General features: G+C 42.3%; 1 protein-coding gene across 2 annotated transcripts in view; it reads left to right on the plus strand.

The window, feature by feature from the left end:
• LOC134348133 (BEN domain-containing protein 2-like) overlaps positions 1-25,907 on the plus strand; it is a 165,425-nt gene that overhangs the window by 38,130 nt on the left and 101,388 nt on the right. For both annotated transcript variants that reach the window (XM_063051062.1, XM_063051063.1), the window contains exons 3-5: positions 6,819-7,066; positions 19,475-19,561; positions 21,952-22,026. In XM_063051062.1, coding sequence (XP_062907132.1) covers positions 6,819-7,066; positions 19,475-19,561; positions 21,952-22,026 — 410 coding nt within the window. The remainder of the gene's footprint in view (positions 1-6,818; positions 7,067-19,474; positions 19,562-21,951; positions 22,027-25,907) is intronic.

Genomic DNA, 25,907 nt, shown 5'->3' on the forward strand with positions numbered 1-25,907 from the left:
AGGTAGCTTACAATTGCTGGCTCTCGTGGATACAGTAGTGGCGAACATGGCACCTCTCCAGGACAATTCCCCTTGTAACAGGGAAAGAACAACAGCAATATTCATGATGTCGTTATTTTCCCACCCTAAACTGAAAGTAAAAATCTGCTCAGCTGGCATATACAGTTTGAAACCAGATGAATTCCGAAGAGGTTTGGGAAAGTAATTCAGGTGGTGTAAGATTAAGTAAATGGATAGACTGGAGAAACTTTGATTGTTCTTCTCAGAACTGTGGGAGTTGCAAGGAGATCTGATAGAAGTTTCTAAAATCATAAGAGTTATTGAAAAGTACAGCACAGAAACAGGCCATTCAGCCCATCTAATTCATGCCAAACCATTTAAACTGCCTATTCCCAACGACCTGCACAGGAACCACAGCCCTCCATACCCCTGCCATCCATGTACCTATCCAAACTTCTCTTAAACGTTGAAATTGAGCTCACATGCACCACTTGCATTGGGAACTCATTCCACACTGTTGCGACCCTCTGAGGAAGGAAGTTTTCCCTAATGTTCCCCTTAAAGTTTTCACCTTTCACCCTTAACCCATGACCTCTAGTTGTGCCACCCAACTTCAGTGGAAAAACCTGCTTGCATTTACCCTATCTACATCCCTCATAATTGTGTATACCTCTATTAAATCTCCCCTCCATCTTCTATGCTCCAAGGAATAAAGTCCTAACCTATTCAGTATTTCCAAATAACTCGGGTCCTCCATTCCTGGCAACATGCTTTACATCTTTCCTAGAGGTAGGTGACCAAAACTGCACATAATACTCCAAATTATGCCTCAGCAATGTCTTATACAACTTCAACCTAACATCCTGGCAGAACATTGTGGGCCGAACGGCCTGTAACGTGTTGTAAATTTCAATGTTCTACGTTCAATCCCATCTCCTGTACTCGGTACCTTGATTTATGAAGGCCTATGAAGCAGGGGGATGGGAACTAGGCTGACTGAGCTGAAGATGAGCCAGCAGCTTTACGAGTAGATGATGGGTGTAACATGAATGTAAGGAAGGACAAGCCAGTCATTGGGTACAAACACAGACAGAGCAATGAGTTAAATTGTACCACAGAGGCAAAATTCAAAAGGGCGAAGAATGCAAGACTGAAGATGCTATATTTAAATGCGCGTAGCATTTGGAATAAGGTGGACGAACCTGTGGTGCAACTAGAGGTTGATCGGTTATGACATTGTGGGGATCACTGAGTTGTAGTTGAAAGAAGATCATAGTTGGGAGGTGAGAGCTTAAAATAAAAGGATATATTTTGTATCAAAAGGACAGGCAGGAAGACATAGGTAGTTGTTTAGCTCTGTTGGCAAGAGATGGAGTTACATCTTTAGAAAGAGGTGGCTTTTATTTCTCTTATAGCTAGGAGGACACTCTGGCTTAAATGGAAGGATATCGTTCCGCCTACTCACGCTCAATGGTTACATGATGTTATGTCATGTTTAACTTTAGAGAAGATCCATTGTTCAATTTCTGAATCTAGCCAAGACTTTCAAACATTGTAGGGACCATTTTTGAACTATTTTCGAAACCTTTGATTTGCTGTTAAAGTACAGATGTTGGCTAATAACGTATTTCACTATATGATAAGGATTTTTTTTTCCCTTTTTTCTTTCTTTACCAAACAGCTTCGATCTTGGTAGTGGGTTTAGATTCTTTTTTTGTATAATAAAATTATCACATTTCAATATTACAATTTAATTTAATTTACATGATTATAGGGTAATGAGATTGCAAGTGTGACTCAAATATAATGTATTTGGTATTACCTATTTTTGACTTTTATATATCTTTGTGTACTCTGTATTCTTCTATGTAGAAAATAAAAATATTGAAAAAGAAAAGAAAGAGGTGACATAGGGTCAGAGAATGTTGAATCTTTGTGGGTGAAGTTAAGAAACTGCAAGGGTAAAAAAAGTCATTATGGGAAACAGATAGTACTCAAGATGTGGAGTTGAGATTGCAAAGTGAGCTGGAAAAGGCATGTAATAAGGGTAATGTCACAATTGTAATAAGGGACTTCAATGTACAAGGGGATTGGGAAAATCAGGTTGGTGTCGGGTCGCAAGAGGGGGAATTTGTTGAATGCCTATGTGATGGCTTTTTAGAGCAGCTTGTGATTGAGCCTACTTGGGGAAAGGCTGTCTTAAGTTGGGTCTTGTGTAATAACCCAGATCTTATTAGGGAATTTAATGTAAAGGGACCCTTAGGAGGCAGTGATCATAATATGATTGAATTCATACTACAATTTGAGAGGGAGAAGCATTAGCCACATTTATCAGTATTGCAATGGAATAAAGGGTATTACAGAGGCAATGAATGTGGAGCTTGCCCAGGTGGATTGGAGGAGGATACTGGCGGGGATGATGGCAAAGCAGAGATGGCTGAAGTTTCTGGGAAAAGTTCACATGCTGCAGGATAGATATGTCCAACAGAAGAAGTTGTTCTCAAATGGCAGGGTTAGGCAACCATGGCTGACAACGGAAGTTAAGGAATACATAAAAGCCAAGGAAAGGGCATATAAGGTAGTAAAAGTGAGTTTGCATCAGTCTTCACTGTGGAAGACAGTAGCAGTGTACCAGAGGTCTGTGAGTGTCAGGGAGCAGGAATAAGTGCAATTGCTATTACAAAGGAAAAAGTGCAAGGCAGACTCAAAGGCCTTAAGGTGGATAAATCAACTGGACCAGATAGACTACATCCCGGAAAGGAAATTATAGGCCTGTTAGCCTAACCTCAGTGGTTAGGAAAGTGTTGGAGTCTATTATTAAGGATGAGGTTTTGAGTACTTGGAGACTAATGATAAAATAAGTCAAAGTCAGCATGGTTTCTGTAAAAGGAAATCTTGCCTGACAAATCTGTTAGAGTTCTTTGAGCAAGTAACAAGCAGGGTGGACAAATGAGAGGCCGTGGATGTCATTTACTTGGATTTTCAGAAGGCCTTTGAGGCTGCTTAACAAGAAAAGATACTGGCATGGATAGAGGAATGGCTGACAGGCAGGAGACAGCAAGTGGGAATAAACGGGGCCATTTCTGGTTGGCTGCCAGTGACTAGTAGTGTTCCTCAGGGGTCAGTATTGGGACCGTTGTTTTTCACATTGTTTGTAAATGATTTAGATAATAGAATTGATGGCTTTGTGGCAAAGTTTGTGGATGATATGAAGATAGGGGGAGGAATTGGTAATGCTGAGGAAGCAATGCGATTGCAGCAGAAGTTAGACAAGTTGGACTAATGGGCAAAAAAGTGGCAGGTGGAATACAGTAACACACATCAAAGTTGCTGGTAAACGCAGCAGGCCAGGCAGCATCTATTGGAAGAGTTTCAGTCGACGTTTCAGGCCGAGACCCTTCGTCAGGACTAACTGAAGGAAGAATTAGTAAGAGATTTGAAAGTGAGAGGGGGAGGGGAAAATCCAAAATGATAGGAGAAGACAGGAGGGGGAGGGATGGAGCCGAGAGATCTGACATGTCCATCCACGGCCTCCTCTACTGTAAAGATGAAGCCACACTCAGGTTGGAGGAACAACATCTTATATTCCATCTGGGTAGCCTCCAACCTGATGGCATGAACATCGACTTCTCTAACTTCTGCTAGTGCCGCACCTCCCCCTAGTACCCCATCCATTATTTATTTTTATACATACATTCTTTCTCTCACTCTCCTTTTTCTCCCTCTGTCCCTCTGACTATACCCCTTGCCCATCCTCTGTTCCCCCCCCCCCCGTCTTTCTCCCCGGATCTCCTGTCCCATGATCCTCTCATATCCCCTTTGCCAATCACCTGTCCAACTCTCGGCTCCATCCCTCCCCCTCCTGTCTTCTCCTATCATTTTGGATCTCCCCCTCCCCCTCTCACTTTCAAATCTCTTACTGACTCTTCCTTCAGTTAGTCCTGACGAAGGGTCTCGGCCTGAAACGTCGACTGAAGCTCTTCCAATAGATGCTGCCTGGCCTGCTGCGTTTACCAGCAACTTTGATGTGTGTTGCTTGAATTTCCAGCATCTGCAGAATTCCTCGTGTTAGGTGGAATACAGTGTTGGGAATTGTATGAGAATTCATTTTGGTAAAAGGGACAATAGCACAGACTATCATCTAAATGGGGAGAAAATTCAAACATCAGAGGTGCAGAGAGACTTGAGAGTCCTCATACAAAACTTTCAAAAGGTTAATTTAATAGGTTGAGTCTGTGGTAAAGAAGGCAAATGCAATGTTGGCATTTATTTCAGGGGGAACAGAATATAAAAGCAAAGAAATAATTCTGAGCCTTTATAAGACACTAGTCAGGCCACAATTGGATATTGTCAACAGTTTTGGGCCCCGTATTTCAGAAAGAATCTGTTGTCATTGTAGAGTCCAGAGGAGGTTCACGAGGATGATTCCTGAAATGAAGAGGTTGACATATGAGTAGCATTTGGCAGCTTTGGGCCTGTAACTCACTGGAATTTTGAAGAATGTGGTGGGGTGGGGGGTTGAGGGGAGGGAGATCTCAATGAAACCTACCAAAGGTTGAAAGGACTTGATAAATTGGATGTGATGTTTCCTATGGTGGGGGTATCCAAAATTAGAGTTTCCTGATTGGTCAGGGCATCAAAAGATATGGTGAGAAGGCATATGGTGTGGGTTGAGTGGGATCTGAGATCAGTGATGATGGAATGGCGGAGCAGACTTGATGGGCTGAATGGCCTAATTCTGCTATGACTTATGGTCTTGTGTGCCAAAAACTCTCTTTATGATTCTATCTATCTATCTATCATGAAAAGTATAAAGAGTGTTTGGAAAGAAATTAATCCAAGAATCAAGAACTGGCAGTCATAGATAAAGGTAATTGCCAAAAGAACTCAAAGAAGTACAAGGAAAATCTCTTTTTCAGTGGCAAGTAGTTCTCCGCTAAGATTAATAGTCGAGGGAGATTCAGTTGTAGTGTTCAAAAGGAAACTGGATGAGTATCTGAAAGCACAAACAACAAGAATTCTGCAGATGCTGGAATTTCAAGCAACACACATCAAAGTTGCTGGTGAACGCAGCAGGCCAGGCAGCATCTCTAGGAAGAGGTACAGTCAACGTTTCAGGCCGAGACCCTTCGTCAGGTCTCGGCCTGAAACGTCGACTGTACCTCTTCCTAGAGATGCTGCCTGGCCTGCTGCGTTCACCAGCAACTTTGATGTGTGTTGCTTGAGTATCTGAAAGGACAGTATTTGAATAACTTATGGGGGGGCAGGTAGAATGTGCAGGTTTCAGAGTCGCTAGATTGTTCTTACATTGATCCCGTATGAACTAGATGAGTCGAAAGGCATCCTTCCTTTCTGTAACAGTTCTTTATATGATGGAATGTGTATTTGACAGCATAACCTTTGTGTTTGAGGAATGGAAGGTGTGGGATCTTGCAAGAATCAATCATCCTTGTTTAAAGGTTTTGATGATTGCAGAATGTCACCGCTATGGCTAAGAGTGTGGATAGGTGGGGCTTGCGTGCCGGAAAATTGGTGTTTTGTAGAACAGCGGTCCCCAACCACTGGGCCGCAAAGCATATGCTACCGGGCTGCGAGGAAACGATATGAGTCAGCTGCACCTTTCCTCATTCCCTGTCATGCACTGTTGAACTTGAACATAGGGTTGCCAACTGTCCCGTATTTGCCGGGACATCCTGTATATTGGGCTAAATTGATTTGTCCCATACAGGACCGCCCTTGTCCTGTATTTCCCCCGCTAAGGTAGAGTGTTCCTATGAAACCTTTCGTGTCGAAATGGCGTAAAGCGAAGAAACAATTACTATTAATTTATATGGGAAAAATTTTTGAGCGTCCTCAGACCCAAAAAATAACCTACCAAATCATACCAAATAACACATAAAACCTAAAATAACACTAACATATAATAAAAGCAGGAATGATATGATAAATACACAGCCTATATAAAATAGAAATAATGTATGTACAGTGTAGTCGGGAAGATTAAGCCAAAACCAATTTGTGGGAAAAAATCAGCACGTGCGTGCGTGCGCACGTCAGGCATGTGCACACAGGTGCCCGCGCAAGGCTTCATGGTCATGGTAGTCTTTCTAGGGGTAAACACAAGTGTCCCATATTTGACTGCTACTTTTGTCCCTTATTTGAGAGTGAAAAAATTGGCAACCCTAACTGTAAAAGACATGTTGAGGTGAATTTAACCTTACTTGAACACCACCCCACCACCCCCCCCCCCCCCGGTTGGCTGGTCCACAAGAATATTGTCAATATTAAACTGGTCCGCGGTGCAATAAGGGTTGGGGACCCTTGTTGTAGAAGGAATGCAATGGTCTGGGTATCGTAGAATAACCATGAGCTATTCCGACGATTGCAGGAGAGTATTGGTGCTGATGGCTCTTTCATATCCTTTCAAACTGTAATGAGAACAGCATCAGCTGGTAGCTGTCAAGCCTACTTTGAGACCACTTCATTAAAACAAGTTCCACAGAATGGGATTTAAATAAATGGTTTTCTAAGTGTCAAGGAAGCATTTGAAACATTGTACCTTCTCCTTCTTTACATCTGTAATTGCTGTAAGGTTGCAATGTGGTTGCTTTCTCCAATGAGGGAGCAATAAACAGTGCATGCTTATTAAAGGATGATATCTAAGATTCCATATTTTTAAAAGGAATTTCTGTACTTAGAATTTCTTACAAATGCATGTCCATTCTTTTTATGGGTGTATGATACATGAATGAAACCAAAGAGTGTAGTTTTAATGAAAAAGGGAAATCTTTATATTATAACAAGGATTCTTATTGCAGTGAAAAATACCAGAAATAATAACCCTGGGGAGTGCAGCGCTGCAAGAGTCGATCTATCTAATGTGGAACCTGAAAGCACTAGTCACCAGGAGCAACCCCTAACTGGGAATAGGCGTGCTCAACTCATTACTCAACCATGTGGGCTCCGATCAGGCAAAAGGAAAATATTTGCTCCCTCTCGTACCCAGATGGACAAACCAGCCAACTACAATGAAGTAAGAACAAAGAAGAAGAGACTGCACAGTATGGTAAGCCATCAAACAGAATTATATGAGTTAATTTTAATATATTTTCATTTGTGCTAATCTTTATAAAAGTTACTTTTATGCCTGCTTTGGAAGTCACTCCTTGCATCTTTTAATGCATTATGCATCCTGAATGCTAGTTAACCTGCTAAAGTGCAATTGATGCTGTAGAGCATGTGATTTCTCGTGGGTGGTGTGTTTGGTTTCCTCACTCAATTCAACAGCTTTCATTCAAGATTAGTATTACAAGATTGTGACCTTTTGAGCTCATTCTGCAGTTTCTTGGATGTCACAAGTTGTTGATGTTATCAGGTCCAGGTAATTTTGTTATATTTTGCAGGACTGAAGCAAGCAGCATAAATTGACATTACTCAAATAATGTGCAACTTCATTTGCATTTTCAGTAGAAAATGCTGAGAAAGAGTGAGATCAGAGCTGACAGCTTTTCTGAGCTATGTTTGGTATGGCAGTATTGGTGGAGTGAGTCTTGGTAGTAAGTGTAGCCAATCTGATATCTTGACATTATAGGAAGGATATTGGGGGTTATGGAAAGAGTTCAGATGATGTTTACTGGTATGCTTCCTGGATTAGAGGGCATAAGCTGTAAGGGGTTAGACTTGTTTTATCTGGAGCAGTGGAGACTGAGATGGGATCTGACGGAAGTTTATAAAATTATGAGAGACATAAGAGCAGATGGCCAGAATCTTTTTCCCAGGCTCAATATGCCCAGTATTCGAAAGCATGCATTTAAGATGGAAAACGGAAATTTCAAAGGAGATGTTAGGGCAAGTGCTTTTCCAACGATTACATTGCAGGATACCGGTAATGTACTGCCAGGTTAGTGGTGGAGGCAGATACAAAAGAGGCAGTTAAGAGGCTCTTAGAGAGGCACGTGTACATGCAGAGGATCAGGAGGTGGGATATGGACCATGTGTGGACAAAGGATTAGCTATCTTGAGTTCAATTAGTAGAGCATGACAGTATGTCGGAAGGGCCTGTTCCTGTGCTGTAAAGTTTTATGATATTATGCATCTGCTGATAGCCCAAGGTGTCCAGGTGTAATATTAGAAGCATCTGACTTGGACAAATGTCCTTCCCAGTGCTTGTAGGTGAAATGCGGGTAAATCTCAGCTCAGCTTGCTCATGAATATTAAGTCAACTATTATCCTGGTGAACTTCCAACATTACTGGAGCAGAAATTCAATTATAGGGAGCACTAATGCAGAATTTATTTTGTTTGGTGCAACTTAACTATTTAACAATTGCTTTCCACATTTTGAAGTTGATTTGTCTTCATACAATGCATTTTCTTCATACTTTGCACCTATTCCCCTATGGAATCTTTTATCCATTTCACAGGAAGGTTCACAAACTTGTTGTTGGTTTTGGCCCTTGGATTTCCCCTCTGTATCTGTGGCAAAGCGATTGGCCTCCATTCCTAATACCTTCATTAGGACGGTCAAATTCCCAGCACTTGGCCCTTGTATCTTCTAAATTCTTGTTATGCATGTAAATGTACAGATGCTTAATAACTGTTTGTAATATACCTGCCTCAACCACTTCCTCTGCAGATTGTTCCGTATATGTACCACTTCTGAAAAAGATGTTACCTCTTGGATTTTTATTAAACCTTTCACCTCTAATCTTCAAATTATGTCCTCTAGTTTTCCACAACCCTGCAAAAAAAGACCATTCACTTCATCTATGTGCCCATGATTTGTATATCTGAGATCACCCATCAGTCTCCCATGCTCCTAGAAGTAAAGGCCCTGCCTGTCTAACCATCCCCTATATCTCTCAAGTCCTACTAACGTCACTTTAATTTGTGGATGTGATTTTTCTTTGGAAATCTGAGTTATGGTTTTTCCCCTTTGAGAATTAAAGGTTTATTTCTCTTTCCAAGGATCACTGAACTTGGCTGGTTGTCTGGTTCAGTGTTTGTAATTGTAGATGACAGTTTTTTTGACATTCTTGAAGTCTTTATTTTTTACTGAACTTTATTAGAGGCTATGGCTGATTTTAAAATCAGGTGCCAGAAGCAGATGGTGTTTCACTTGGATCAGTTCTTTGTGCATCTGTTCGGTAGATTTCTGTATCTTATCAGATTTTATACTCTTCCAGCTCTTATGGAGATGGTAATTTTTACTAGAGCTTTTTATTTCTAACACTAACTGGCCACAAAGTACATTACACTACAATAAGAGGGAGATAAAGGCTACCTTAGCCAGAGACTTGCATAAATAATCTTGAAGTAATAACCTGGATTATTCAATTATTGCTTAATAAATTGTTTGTTTGATGGCATTTTGTTATTGTGTGTTTGTAATCTTTAAATTTTGGCTGATCTGAATGATGACTTTGGTTTTCTTGATGGCATTTTGTTATTGTGTGTTTGTAATCTTTATCTTTTGGCTGACCTGAATGATGACTTTGGTTTTCAGAATTCAGTGGGCATTTCTGTTTACTGGAGCAAACAATTGGAGATATAAGAGATATCCAGCTACTGATGAGTTGATGAGTTCATGTAGCTGGCCAAAAGAAAATTAGTTTAAACATTTTCAAACATGAATCTAATCAGGACCAAGTTGTGTTGGCATTTTCTTGCATTGTAAAAAGGGAAGAAGTTCTGAATGTCTGGAAATGGTCCTGTCATTCTGCCATAAGTGCAGATGTTGATTCAGCCTCTTTAGTGGAAGAACCTGCTGTGCCACTACGCAAGAAGCAGCAAAGTTCATCCTGGCACCCAGACCTGCATTTGTCCAACTGCCACGTCACTTTAAGATAAAGCAAGTTTTCTCCAGCCATCATATGTTTGTGGGGTTTTGGCATGCACAGAACTTTGTTTATGAAACACTTTGGGATGATTTTCTTTTCTCACTCCTTTCAATGTGTGACTTGTCATCAGCCAACCTACTGTGATGTTTGGAGATCTGCCGTGGGTCTTCTATCAAGTTGAACTGGTCATCACGTGTGTATTCTACTCCATGTGGTGCTGAGTGAAAATGAGCAGAAAAAATTTATGGGTACCACGCCCACTTAAACTGTCAGTATTATTATATTTTAGAAAAATGTGCCAGATAGTCCTGATGAAGGGTCTCAGTCCAAAACGTCGACTGTACCCATTTCAATAGATGCTGCCTGGCCTGCTGAGTTCCTCCAGCATTTTGTGTGTGTTGCCCAGATCTTCTTTTTACATTCTTTCCCACTCTCCCAAAGCCTACAATGCATTGGGCCACTTAGCTCAATATAATAGACATAGGGCAATGATAAAGTACTTGCTTAAAAACAACTTTTCCTTTAATACGGTACTGCTGGATTCCTCCTATTTTCCAGGTTGCTTAGTAGCAAGAAACATGACTGGCAAGGAATTTCCGTCCATCTGTTTCCATTCCTCTAAGATTGGGAGTGGATGAGGTGTTATATTTAGGAATGCAGAAACGTGCTGTCCCTCTTTGCATCTTAAAGGCAGATTTTAAGAAAGTTTTTGGAGATGGAGAAGAAGAAGAATTTGGAGGAATTTGGAAAATAACTGTTGTCGTGAAGGGACTTCTATTTGGAGCATTCCTACAAGTGTGCTTTTTCTCTTGACGGCAATTTGTTCTAGCACTTTTAATTTATATATATTAAACTCTTTATGTCTTTGTACATGTGATACTTTTTTGAAATTGCTTTCTCGCTATCTTCCTATCTATCTCCATCTGATGCAATGAAATTGTACCCTGGTTTAGTGATTGCTGTTTATTCTAAGCCTCAAGTAGGACTCCCTCCTCTGAGCAATGTCATGGGAGATCAATGTGAATTAGATGGTGCTAACTCTGTCATAATAATTAATTGTCAAAACTTGGGTAGAAAGTGCAGACTTCAGGAGTTGAGATGTTATGTTGAAGTTCTATAAGACATTAGTGAGCCCAAATTTGGAGTATTGTGTGCAGTTCTAGTCACTTGTATACAGGAAAGACATCAATAACATTGAAAGAGTATAGAGAAAATTTACAAGGTTGTTGGTGGGACTTGAGGACCTGAGGTACAGGAAAAAATTGAACCGGTTAGGACTTCATTCCCCGGAGCGTAGGTCAATGAGGAGAGATTTGCTAGTGGTGTACAAAATTATGAGAGGTGTAGATAGGGCAAATGCAAGCAAGCTTTTTCCACCGAGGTTGAGTGAGACTAAAACCAGAGGTAACACACCCAAAAAAATGCTGGTGGAACGCGGCAGGCCAGGCAGCATCTCTAGGAAGAGGTACAGTTGACATTTTGGGCTGGGACCCTTCGCCAGGACTAACTGAAAGAAGCGATAGTAAGAGATTTGAGAGGGGGAGGGGGAGATCTGAAGTGATAGGAGAAGACAGGAGGGGAGGGGTGAATCTAAGAGCTGGAAAGTTGATTGGCAAAAGGGATACCAGACTGGAGAAGGGAGAGGATCATGGGACGGGAAGCCTGGGGAGAGAGAGAAGCAGGGAGGGAAGCCTGGAGGGTGGAGAGCAGGCAAGGAGTTATAGTGAGAGGGTCAGAGGGAGAAAAAAGAGAGAGAGTAAAAAAAAGGGGGGAAATAAAAAATATATTAAATAAGGGATGGGATGTGAAGGGGAGGAGGGGCATTCACGGAAGTTAGAGAAGTCAATATTCATGCCATCAGGTTGGAGGCTACCCACACGGAATATAAGGTGTTGTTCCTCCAACCTGAGTGTGGCTTCATCTTGACAGAGGAGGCCGTGGATAGACATATCAGAATGGGAATGGGACATGGAATTAAAATGTGTGGCCACTGGGAGATCTTGCTTTCTCTAGCGGACAGAGTGTAGGTGTTCAGCAAAATGGTCTCCCAGCCTGTGTTGGGTCTCGCCAATATATAGAAGGCTGCACCGGGAGCAGCGGACGCAGTATATCACCCCAGCCGACTCACAGGTGAAAGTGTCGCCTCACCTGGAAGGACTGTCTGGGGCCCTGAATGGTGGTGAGGGAGGAAGTGTAAGGGCATGTGTAGCACTTGGTCCGCTTACAAGGATTAGTGCCAAGAGGGAGAACGGTGGGAAGGGATGGGGGGGATGAATGCACAAGGAAGTCGCATAGGGAGCAATCCCTGCAGAAAGCAGGGGTGGGGGGGAAAGATGTGCTTAGTGGTGGGATCCTGTTGGAGGTGGCGGAAGCTACGGAGAATTATATGTTGGACCCGGAGGCTGGTGGGGTGGTAGGTAAGGACAAGGGGAACCCTATTCCTAGTGGGGTGGCAGGAGGATGGGGTGAGAGCAGATGTGCGTGAGATGGGAGAGATGCGTTTAAGAGCAGAGTTGATGGTGGAGGAAGGGAAGCCCCTTTCTTTAAAAAAAGGAAGACATCTCCTTTGTCCTGGAATGAAAAGCCTCATCCTGAGAGCAGATGCAGCGGAGATGGAGGAATTGCGAGAAGGGGATGGCATTTTTGCAAGAGACAGTGTGGGAAGTGGAATAGTCCAGGTAGCTGTGAGAGTCCATAGGCTTATAGTAGACATCAGTAGATAAGCTGTCTCTAGAGACAGAGACAGAAAGATCTAGAAAGGGGAGGGAGGTGTTGGAAATGGACCAGGTAAACTTGGGGGCAGGGTGAAAGTTGGAGGCAAAGTTAATGAAGTCAACGAGCTCAGCATGCATGCAGGAAGTAGTGCCAATGCAGTCGTCGATGTAGTGAAGGAAAAGAGGGGGACAGATACCAGTGTAGGCTTGGAACATGGATTGTTCCACAAAACCAACGAAAAAGCAGACATAGCTGGGACCCATACGGGTGCCCATGGCTACACCTTTAATTTGGAGGAAGTGGGAGGAGCCAAAGGAGAAATTGTTAAGAGTAAGAACTAATTCCACTAGACGGAGGAAAGTGGTGGTAGAGGGGAACTGGTTAGGTCTGGAATCCAAAAAGAAGTGGAGAGCTTTGTGATCTTCCTGGTGGGAGATGGAGGTATATAGGGACTGAACATCCATGATGAAAATAAAGCAATGGGGGCCAGGGAACTTAAAATCATTGAAAAGATTCAGCATGAGAAGTGTCGCGAACATAGGTGGGAAGGGATTGAACAAGGGGGGATAAAACAGTGTCGAGGTATGCAGAAATGGTGGGGCAGGAGCAAGCTGAGATAATAGGTCCACCTGGGCAGGCAGGTTTATGGATCTTGGGTAGGAGGTAAAAATGGGAAGTGCAGGGTGTGGGAACTATAAGGTTGGTAGCAGTAGATGGGAGATCCCATAGAACCATAGAAACTACGGCACAGAAACAGGCCTTTTGGCCCTTCTTGGCTGTGCCGAACCATTTTCTGCCTAGTTCCACTGACCTGCACACGGACCATATCCCTCCATACACCTCCCATCCATGTATCTGTCCAATTTATTCTTAAGTGTTAATAAAGAACCCGCATTTACCACCTCATCTGGCAGCTCATTCCATATTCCCACCACTCTTTGTGTGAAGAAGCCCCCCCTAATGTTCCCTTTAAACTTTTCCCCCCTCATCCTTAACCCATGTCCTCTGGTTTTTTTCTCCCCTTGCCTCAGTGGAAAAAGCCTGCTTGCATTCACTCCATCTATACCCACCATAATTTTATATACCTCTATCAAATCTCCCCTCATTCTCCAGGGAATAAAGTCCTAACCTATTCAACCTTTCTCTGTAACTAAGTTTCTCAAGTCCTGGCAACATCCTTGTAAACCTTCTCTGCACTCTTTCAACCTTATTTATATCCTTCCTGTAATTTGGTGACCAAAACTGAACACAATACTCCAGATTCGGCCTCACCAATGCCGTATACAACCTCATCATAACATTCCAGCTCTTATACTCAATACTTTGATTAATAAAGGCCAATGTACCAAAAGCTCTCTTTACGACCCTATCTACTTGTGACGCCACTTTTAGGGAATTTTGTATCTGTATTCCCAGATCCCTCTGTTCTACTGCACTCCTCAGTGCCTTACCATTAACCCTGTATGTTTACCTTGGTTTGTCCTTCCAATGTGCAATACCTCACACTTGTCTGTATTAAACTCCACCTGCCATTCTTCTTCCCATTTTTCCAGCTGGTCCAAGTCGCTCTGCAGGCTCTGAAAACCTTCCTCACTGTCTACTACACCTCCAATCTTTGTATCATCAGCAAATTTGCTGATCCAATTTACCACATTTTCATCCAGATCATTGATATAGATGACAAATAACAATGGACCCAGCACTGATGCTTGTGGCACGCCACTAGTCACAGGCCTCCACTCAGAGAAGCAATTCTCTACCACCACTCTTTGGCTTCTTCCATTGAGCCAATGTCTAATCCAATTTACCACCTCTCCATGTATACCCAGCAACTGAATTTTCCTAACTAACCTCCCATGCGGGACCTTGTCAAAGGCCTTACTGAAATCCATGTAGACAATATCCGCTGCCTTCCCTTCATCCACTTTCCTGGTAACCTCCTCGAAAAACTCCAATAGATTGGTCAAACATGACCTACCACGCACAAAGCCATGTTGACTCTCCCTAATAAGTCCCTGTCTATCCAAATGCTTGTAGATTCTGTCTCTTAGTACTCCCTCCAATAACTTACCTACTGCCGACATTAAACTCACCAGCCTATAATTTCCCGGATTACTTTTCGATCCTTTTTTAAACAACGGAACAACATGAGCCACTCTCCAATCCTCCGGCACCTCACCCGTAGACAGCGACATTTTAAATATTTCTGCCAGGCCCCCCGCAATTTCAACACTAGTCTCCTTCAAGGTCCAAGGGAACACTCTGTCAGGTCCCGGGGATATATCCACTTTAATTTTCCTCAAGACAGCAAGCACCTCCTCCTTTTCAATCTGTCCAGTTTCCATGATCTCACTACTTGATTCCCTCAATTCCATAGACTTCATGCTAGTTTCCTTAGTAAATACAGATGCAAAAAAACCTATTTAAGATCTCCCCCATTTCCTTTGGTTCTGCACATAGCTCACCACTCTGATCTTCAAGAGGACCAATTTTATCCCTTACAATCCTTTTGCTCTTAATATACCTGTAAAAGCTCTTTGGATTATCCTTCACTTTGACTGCCAAGGCAACCTCTTGTCTTCTTTTAGCCCTCCTGATTACTTTCTTAAGTATTTTCTTGCACTTCTTATACTCCTCAAGCACCTGATTTTACATTTTATACAACTCCCTCTTCTTCTTTATCAGAGTTGCAATATCCCTTGAGAACCAAGGTTCCTTATTCCTATTCAATTTGCCTTTAATCCTGACAGGAACATACAAACGCTGCACTCTCAAAATTTCCCCTTTGAAGGCTTCCCACCTACCAATCACATCTTTGCCAGAGAACAACCTGTCCCCATCCACACTTTTTAGATTCTTTCTCATTTCTTCAAATTTGACCTTCTTCCAGTTCAGAACCTCAACCCTGGGACCAGATCTATCCTTGTCCATGATCAAGTTGAAACTAATGGTGTTATGATCACTGGAACCAAAGTGCTCCCCTACACAGACTTCCATCACTTGTGCTAAGTCGTTTCCTAACAGGAGATCCAATATTGCATCCCCTCTAGTTGGTCCCTCTATATATTGATTTAGAAAACTTTCCTGAACACATTTTACAAACTCTCAACCATCTAGACCCCTAACAGTATGGGAGTCCCAATCAATGTATGGAAAATTAAAATCCCCTACCACCACAACTTTATGTTTCCTGCAGTTGCCTGCTATCTCTCTGCAGATTTGCTCTTCCAAGTCTCGTTGACTATTGGGTGGTCTGTAATATAATCCCACTAATGTGGCCATACCTTTCCTGTTTCTCAGCTCCACCCATAAGGACTCAGTAGACAAGCCCTCTAATCTGTCCTGCCTGAGCACTGCTGTAATATTTTCCCTAACAGGCAATGCTACTTCCCCACCTTTGATTCCTCTGCCTCGATCACATCTGAAACATTGGAACCCTGGAATATTAAGCTGCCAGTCCTGCCCCTCCTGTAGCCAAGTTTCACTAATTGCTATAATGTCATAATTCCACGTGTCAGTCCACGCCCTCAACTCATCCGCCTTCCCCGCAATACTCCTAGCATTGAAATATATGCACCTCAGAAGATTTTTACCACCACTCACAACCTTTCTATCAGTGGATTTGCTTGAACTTTTAACATCATTTATTTTCACCCCAGCCACACTGTCAGCTCTGGCACTCTGGTTCCCATCCCCCTGCAAATCTAGTTTAAAGCCTCCCCAATAGCACTAACAAACCTCTCTGAAAGGATATTGGTCCCCCTGTAGTTCAAGTGTAACCCGTCTCTCTTGTACAGGTCCCACCTGCCCCAGAAGAGGTCCCAATGATCCTGAAATCTGAAACCCTGCCCCCTACACCAGTTCCTCAGCCACTTGTTCATCCTCCAAAGCATCCTATTCCTACCCTCACTGGCACGTAGCACAGGTAGCAATCCTGAGATTACCACCCTTGAGGTCCTGCTTTTCAACTTCCTACCAAGCTCTCTATACTCACTCTCCAGGACCTCCTCACTCTTCCTTGCTATGTCATTGGTACCAATGTGCACCACGACATCTGGCTGGTCACCCTCCCACTTCAGAATGTCATGCAATCGATCAGAGACATCCTTGACCCTGGCACCCGGGAGACAACAAACCATCCTGGATCCTCTGTCACGACCACAGAACCTCTAACTATCGAATCCCCTATCACTACCACTCTCCTCTTTTTCCACCCTCCCTTCTGCACTGCAGAGCCAGACTCAGTGCCAGAGATCTGGCTACTGCAGCTTGTCCCAGGTAAGTCATCCCCCCCAACAGTATCCAATGCAGTATACTTGTTGAGGGGAGTGGCCACAGGAGAACCCTGCTCTGCCTGCCCTTTCCTCTTCCCTCGCCTGACAGTGACCCAATTTCCTGTGCTCTGCTCCTGTCCCCTGAGCTAATAAAGTTGGTGATGGTGTGGGAGACAATGGCCTGGTGCTCCTTAGTGGGGTCATGATCGAGGGGTAAATAAGAGGAGGTATCTGCGAGTTGACACTGTGCCTCGGCAAGGTAGAGGTCAGTATGCCAGACTACAACAGCACCCCCCCTTATCAGCGGACCTTATAGTAAGGTTAGGATTCGTGCGGAGGGAGTGGAGAGCAGAGCGTTCGGAAGGAGTGAGGTTGGAATGGGAACAAGGTGTGGTGAAGTTGAGACAGTTGATGTCCCGTCAGCAGTTAGCAATAAAGAGATCCAGAGCAGACAGAAGACCAGAGCGGGGTGTCCATGAAGAGGAGGAGGGTTGAAGATGGGAGAAGGGGTCATTGGCGGGGGTGGGAGAGTCCTTGCTGAAGAAGTAGGCTCGAGGTTAAGGGTGGAAGTTGAAATATTTAAGGGGAACCTGAAGGGGGAACTACTTTACTCATAAGAGAGGTGCGGGTGTGGAACGAGTTGCCAGTGGAAGTGTTGTATGCAGGTTTGATAGCAACATTTAAGAGAAATTTGGGTAAGTATATGGATGGGAGGGATATGGAGGGCTGTGGTGTAGGTGAATGGGATTATGCAGAATAACATTTAGGCACAGACTAGATTAGCTGAAGGGTCTAATTCTGTGCTGTAACATTCTATGACTTTATTTGTCATTTTTGTTACATAACTAAATGTTGCATTGCATAATTTTGTGTGTAGTTTGTGAAAATGGAGATTTCATAACATAATATGTTTACTGACTAGAATTAAAATGTGCCAATACTGCACATCCATTACAAGCTCTGGGGTTATTCTTGATTGGTATTCAATGCTTTAAATATAATATGGCAGTATTTTTTCCAGAGCTGTATTTAACTAAGATTGAGAAATTGTCAGTTGGTGACAGTTTTGCAAGCCTTGCTGAAATAACAAACACAAGAGCTTTTGCAGATATTGGAAATCTTGAGCAATACATGCAAAGTGAAGGGGGAGTCAGGAAGCATTTATAGAGGAGAATAAATCATTGAAATTTTGGGCCAAAACTCTTCATCAGTACTGGAAAGGAAGGTGGGGGCAGAAGCCAAAAGAAGAAGATGGAGGAAGGGGAAGGAGTATAAACTATTAGGTGATAGGTGAAACCAGGTGAGTGGGTAGTGGGTGGATGGGAAAAGGGGGTTGTCGTAAGAGGCTGGAAAGCGATAGGTGGAAGAGGTAAAGAGCTGAAGAAGAAGTAATCTGATTGGAGAGGACCATGTGGACCATGGAAGAAAGGGAAGGAGCTGGGGCACTAAAGGGAGGTGATGGCAGGTGTGGAGAAGAGAAGAGGTGAGAGGAGAACCAGAAAGGGGAATGGATAAAGAGAGAAGAGGGAGGGTGGAGATATTACTGGAAGTTAGAGAAATCGATGTCCATACCATCAGGCTAGAGGCTAACCAGATGAAATATGAGGAGTTACTCCTCTAATCTCAGTGTACCCTCAATGTGACAATAGAGGAGGCCATGGACCAACATGTCAGAATGGAAGTAGCATTGAAATGAGTGGCCACTGGGAAACCCTGCCTTTTGTGGTGGAAATAGAAAAGGTGCTCAACAAAGTAGCCCCTTCATGAACTGAGTAGTCCCTTCCTTTCCAGTGCTGCCGAAGGATCTCAGCCCAAAATGTCTTCTGTTTATTCCTCTCCATAGGGGACTGCCTGACTTGCTCAGTTCCTCCAGCACTTTGTGTGTTTGCCGAAATAACAGTTTTCCACTGTTGCCCTAAAATCTGAAGCGATCATTACTCTCAGGCTGCAGAGAAGAGATTATGAACCAACTGTTTCAGTCCTTGAAAGCAGTAATTATTGTCCAAAATCCTTCAATGTGTCCATACAGTAACAGGACTGTGATACAATGTTGGAATGTGAAATGGTATGAAATTGATCAAATCTCGCCTTTTACTTGGTTCTTGGTCTTGATCTTGGGCATGTGACACCCATCCTTCACCTCCAATGATGGACAAGAAAATCTGACCAGAGAGGTCATAGAGATGCTTTAAAGTGGTATTACAATAAGTACACTGTGATGGATAATTCCCCACTCCATCCCTTTGATTACTGATCTTTGGTTCATACAGCTCAAAATGACTGCTGTGCTGGAAGAGTTTTTAATGGCAAAAATTAAATAATCAATGTCACCGAGCCTCCTGAATGGGGGGAAAAAGATTAGCAGCTTGTATTTTGTCATATAATTTAGCTCTTTTTGACATATAATTGGTTGGTGCATTGAAATTCTGTTAAGCAGTACACTTTGAGCAACTTTACAAGAACAATCAGTACGCATTTCTGACTGTGTAGCAATTGTTACTTGACAGGTCATGCAGATAATAATTAGGCTTTCAGAATCATTACAGCTCCACCTTCAGAAATTATAGTGTTAAGTAACACAGCCTCCTAATACCTAATTCAGTGCTTGAAGAATTTCGATATGTTACTTATATTTGTGTTTATCCAGGTGAGGTCACCTGCATTAAGGAGACTATCAGATGATGAAGATTATGAAGAGTATTATGATGAGGAATCTGATGCAATGCCAGATAATGTAAGTAGGAATCTGTATAATAATTTTTATTGCCATGCTTTTAGTTGCTTCTCCCAAACCACCTTCCATGCCTCAATATCTGTTCTTAAAATGATCTTACTTGTAATTTTTTACTTAAAGTATTGAATGGCTTGGAATATCTTCTGCATTAGAGATGCTGAGACATTAAAAATGTAATCCATGTGACCAACTACAGATAGGTAGTGAACGTTAACCTTGTAAGTGGATCTCACCTTTCATGAAAGTATAAATTGCTCTCTTAAAGTTAAAGGGACAGTTGAAGGTACGAGAGAAGTAAACTATGAGAGGTGTAGGTAGGCTAACTGCAAGCAAGGCATCTCCACCAAGGCTGAAAGTAAGATTTCATAGAAATATATGATGGTCCTTCATCTTGATTTTTTTGTGCTACACAAACTACTAATCCTTTGATATGATGCACAGGAAGCATATAGGCAATAAGTGACAGTAATGTGCAGCCCACAACATTGGTCTTAACAAAACATAAGACATAAGGGTGTGCACCTGAAATCGATTTTTGCTTACTTACACAATGCAAAATATGGTTTGCTTCCTCATAAAGTAATGTAATTCAGGTGTGGCCTTTCAGGTGGTCCCTGAAGGGGTTGCTGTGGACTATCTTATATATACTGCTAAAACTCTCATGCTCTGTTTGTCTGTTTGTGACCTCCAGTTAGTGCAAACGGTGCATTATATTATAGCGGCACTTTTTTTTGGCTAAATCAAATTAAAATGCGCAAACTTACAGAATACAGGCAAAGTTCAGGGTTATATATTCGTATAAAATTGCTCATTCGCCAAAATCAACAGGCTCCCTTTTAACCCGAGAGCCGATCCACCATCACAGAAATCGGGACGCAACAGCCTGACATGTGCATGGCCAGCCTCAGCAGCGATACCTACCGGAGCAAAAGGGCAGGGCAGCTCTATTTCAAGGGGTCACATTCTACTAATCACCATCAGCATGTGCAGGATTGGAACAGATCTAACTGCTACCTATCACTTTTATACTTTATACTTTATTGTCGCCAAACAATTGATACTAGAGCGTACAATCATCACAACGATATTTGATTCTGTGCTTCGTGCTCCCTGGAGTACAAATCGATAGTAAATATTAAAAATTTAAATTATAAATCATAAATAGAAAATAGAAAAGGGAAAGTAAGGTAGTGCAAAAAAAACCGAGAGATAAGAGATAATTAAATTTTATTGTGATGACGTACTTCGAGACACCCATAAAACCCTTTGCTGCAGTCAAAGGACAGCGGTGACTATATCACGTCCATTTAGGAGAGCATCAACCACATCATCAAGAATAATCAGCATCCTTTAGTGTTACTGCTTCATATCTTCTATCCAGCATTAGGGTAAAAAAAAATGGCCAGCCTAATTATGCCGCGTGGAAAGGGAAGGGGGACATTATGGTCAAGAGATGACACCAAACGTTGTCGGGAAGCAGCAAGGAGAGGGAGAGGACAAGAATCAGATGAGGCCAGGGCCACACGACTCCAGAATCAAAGAGTCAGGACAAAAAAAGATGAGAGAAGAAGAGACAGAGGAGGAGAGGCATGCACGTCTCCAGGATCAGAGACAAACAACAAACAGCAGAAGAGATGAAGAGACGGGGGATGAAAGGGCTGCACGTCTCCAGAATGACAATGAGAGGCACAAGGGTGGCAGATAAACCAGAAATGATGCCATCAAAAGTGTCCTTCATTAAATGAGGAGCAGCTATATTTGCTTTGCTATGCATCGTTCTTCTTTAATAAACTGAGGTTTTCTACTTCAGTTTCCAAAGCAAAGCGATACCAATAATATTCAGGAAAATTGAATGTTCATTCTGGTCACATCAGACTGCACTACCCTTCTCTCAAAGGGTGCCCCAACAGGTCACTCTGTTGTCTAGTAATCATTAAACCCCAGTCCATAACTTGATTATCATTGCCACTTCCCTAAACCTTGATATCATTTGCTCCCTCCAGATCTTCATGCTCCACTCTGTTTTTGTCCTCTACCCACTTCCTGGTCTCTCCCACCATCCACCTTCCCTTCACCCATGTTGTCCAAGATACTTTCAGGTGTGAGTTCCTCTTGACATAGGACTGGAGCTTCCTTAAAAGATGCATGTGGCACTATACAAGCCCAAATTCTTACTCTTTGAATGGGAAACTGTACTCCAAGAGAGAGCTCAGGTAACTTTGAGAACTAGCACTTGATTCTCCTTAGAAGGAGGTGCACTTGGCTCTTCAAAGCTAGAATTTCTGCTGTAGGGGTTTTATGTTTAGAACATGGTGTTTCATCAATTTAAATGTATACAGAGAAAAATGAGGTAAGCAAAATACTAATACAGTTTTTCTTTAATTAATCAGGCCAGTGACTTGTCAGATAGCTCTGAAAATGTAGGTCAGCAGACCTCATTGATGGAAGTTATCAACTATTGTCAGGTAAGACAGAGGCGTAAAGGGCCTCAACTCTCTCAACTTTGTTAGTAGCCCTGAGCTGGATGTTTTAAATATTTAAAAGTTAATGTTTTGTTTCCCTGTATGTCCTGCGCATGATGAACACTTGACCAAGTGCATTCTTAAAGCAGTTGCCTTCTACAATGTGTACCTACTACGGTACATCCTTACTCTTCAACTTACTGAACTTTCACTGCAGCACAAAAGGGGCAGAGTGCTTGTGGGACACTTCAAACCCAGTGTCAATGATGAGAGACTAGGGTTTGTCTTTATAAAACATATTTTCTTCACTTCAACTCTGTGTTTGTGTGTGAGAGCTAGCTAGATTCAATTTGTTCTTGGCTGATTTAGTTAATTTATATCCCATGAAGTACATATAAACACATCTCCCTCTTTTGGAATTCGATATTTTATTTTCAAAATAGTTGCACTTTGCATGACAAGACATTTGTTCAGTGCAGTTTACATAAGAAAACAAAAGTTTGGATAATACAGTGGCTGAATATTGACTTCTGGTTTGCCCATACACCACTGTAATTTACATTCATGTTGGAATTTTAGGATGCTAATAATGGAGGAGAAACGTGGTCTGCCAATAAGCCTGCTGTGTACATTATTAAAGAGCAATGCAAAGTTTGTAGAATCAGAATTTGCAGTTGAGTTATTTATGCAGACTTATTAATCTTTGCTGATGTTCACATATAACTGTTTTCCCTTTCTGTATCTCATCTTTGCTAATGTAGAACGTTCCAATTACTTCCATTCCTGTTGGAATCGTTTAGATTCCCTTGCAGCCTCTCTGCTTCTGTAGGACTATTTTCATCCTGGCTGCCTGGAAGTAATGTGGCCAAATGTCCTTGTACCTGGCATACATTCAAATCTGTGGATGAAGGTGATCCTCTGGCCAAATTACTGCCTATTTGGTAAATTTGGAGAAGAAATGAGCTGTCCTTCCTCTCATAGTTGCTTACTTAATTTTTGGTTTTGTTGTTGGCATATTTTATCCAATGGTCTACGGTGGTGTCAGAAAAGAGGATGCTGTCTAAGTTGCATGCCATCTTGGTCAATGTCTCCCATCCACTACATAATGTACTGGCTGGGCACAGGAGTACATTCAGCCAGAGACTCATTCCACCAAGATGCAGCACAGCGTGTCATAGGAAGTCATTCCTGCCTGTGGCCATCAAACTTTACAACTCCTGCCCTGGAGGGTCAGACACCCTGAGCCAGTAGGTTGGTCCTGGACTTATTTCATAATTTACTGGCATAATTTACATATTACTATTTTACTATTTATGTTTCTATTACTATTTATTATTTATGGTGCAACTGTAACGAAAACCAATTTCCCCTGGGATCAATAAAGTATGACTATGACTATTCCTCAGTCGTTTTATATATGTATCACACATTCTCCTATTTACTTTCTTTGTCTCATTATTTTGTTTGAGATCAGCCTGCTCATTCCTTTATCTCTTGCCTCTGATGGAGATCAGAGCCAACCTTCAGGCTGAAGCTCATTAGTAATTACAGAAGTGATTCATTTTACTTGGGTATGATCAGGGACAGGGTTACCCAGTGGAATATTGGATGAGATGTTTATCATTTTTCTCATGTATTCTAAGCTCTTGAAATGGAGTTAAAGGTATCTTCAAATTCCTATGCAAGTTGACTCAGTTGGAGAAATTCTCTCACCTCTTCTCTCTCACCCCCTCTCCCCCTCCCCACCCCACTCTCTCCCACTCCCTTGCAGCCAATAGAATAAAACTCAGCCAGGTGGTGAACATCAGTAGGACCCTGAGGTTGGTTAACAGTTAGATAACAACATAAGAAATAGGGCAGGAGTAGGCCATCTGTCCCATTGAGCCTGCTCCGCCATTCAGTAAGCTCATTGCTGATCTGGCCAAGGACTCAGCCTCACCTACCTCCTTTTTCCCATAACCCTTAATTCCCTACTGTGCACAAATCTATCTAACTGTGTCTTAAATATTTTTTGATGAGGTAGCGTCTACTCCTTCTCTGGATAGAGAATTCCTCAGATTCACTACTCTCAGGGGAAAAATAGTTTCTCCTTATCTCTATCCTAAATACATTCCCCAAAATCTTGGTCCCCTAGTTCTTGTCTCACTTACCAGTGGAAACAACTTTCCTACCTCTGACTTATCTATCCATTTCATAAATTTTATTTGTTACTATAAGATCCCCTCTCATTCTTCTGAATTCCAGCTGCATCACTGTCTGGTATGGGAATTACAAGGCATCTGATCACAAATCCCAACAGAAGATTGTGAGGACTGCTGAGAGGGTCATCGGGGTCTCTCTTCCATCCATCAGAGATATTTATCAGGAACACCTTAGCATTGTCAATGATCTGTCCAACAATCTCTTTGATCCCTTACTTTGCATCCCAGTGTACTGAAAGAAATGGTGGAGGTTATAATTTACCCAAATTCTCTGGACTCTGGGCAGGTCCCAGCAGAACGGAAGAAGGTGAATGTCACGCCACTGTTCAAAAAAGGATGTAGGCAAAAGGCAGATAACTATAGGTCAGTTAGTTTAACATCTGTAGTTGGGAAAATGCTTGTAGCTATCATTAAAGAAGAAATAGGCATCTGGAAAGAAATAGATCCATCAGGCAGATGCAGTATGGATTCAGCAAAGACAGGTCCTGTTTGACAAACTTACTGGAGTTCTTTGAGGATACAACAAGCAAGGGGAACAGATGGACAATATTTACTTGGATTTCCAGAAAGCATTTGATAAGGTGCCACATTAAAGACTAACCATAAGATAAGGATGCATAGAGTTGGGGGTGACATATTAGCATGGATAGAGGACTGGTTAACCAATAGAAAGCAGAGAGTTGGGATACATGGGTATTTCTCTGTTTGGCAGTCAGTGGTAAGCAGTGTGCCACAGGGGTCGGTGCTGGGCCTGCAAATGTTCACAATATACATTAACGATCTGGAAGAGGGGACGGAGGGTAGTGTATCTAAGTTTGTTGATGACACTAAATTGAGTGGACAAGCATATTGTGCAGAGGATATGGAGAATCTGCAGAGAGATATAGATGGGTTAAGTGAGTGGGCAAGGGTCTGGCAGATGGAGTACAATATTGGTAAATGTGAGGTCATCCACTTTGGAAGGAAAAATGAAAGAGCAGATTATTATTTGAATGGTAAAAAATTGCAGCATGCTGTTGTGCAGAGCGACTTGAATCACAAAAGGTTGGTTTGCAGATGCAGCAGGCTATCAAGGCAAATGGAATGTTGGTCTTCATTGCTGGAGGAATTGAATTTAAGAGCAAGGAGGTTATGCTGCAACTGTACAGGGAACTGGTGAGTCCACATCTGGGTACGGCGTGTAGTTCTGGTCTCCTTACTGGCTTTGGAGGCAGTGCAGATGAGGCTCACCAGGTTGATTCCAGAGATGAGGGGGTTAGATTATGAGGAGAGATTGAGTCGCCTGGGACTGTACTCGCTGGAATTCAAAAGAATGAGAGGAGATCTTATAGACACATGTAAAATTATGAAAGGGATAGATAAGTAGAGGCAAGAAAGTTATTTCCACTGGTAGGTGAGACTAGAACTAGGGAACATGGCCTCAAGATTCAGGGGAGTAAATTTAGGACGGAGATGAGGAGGAACTGCTTTTCCCAAAGAGTAGTGAATCTGTAGAGTTCTCTGCCCAATGAAGCTGTAGAGGCTACCTCAGTAAAAATGTTTAAGACAAGGTTGGATAAATTTTTGCATGGTAGGGAATGAAGGGTTATGTGGAAAAGGCAGGTAGGTAGAGATGAGTCCATAGTCTGATCAGCCATGATCTTATTGAATGTTGAAGCAGGCTCGACGGGCCAGATGACCTAC

Source organism: Mobula hypostoma, chromosome 6, assembly GCF_963921235.1.
Source record: "Mobula hypostoma chromosome 6, sMobHyp1.1, whole genome shotgun sequence".
NCBI classification, from domain to species: domain Eukaryota; kingdom Metazoa; phylum Chordata; class Chondrichthyes; order Myliobatiformes; family Myliobatidae; genus Mobula; species Mobula hypostoma.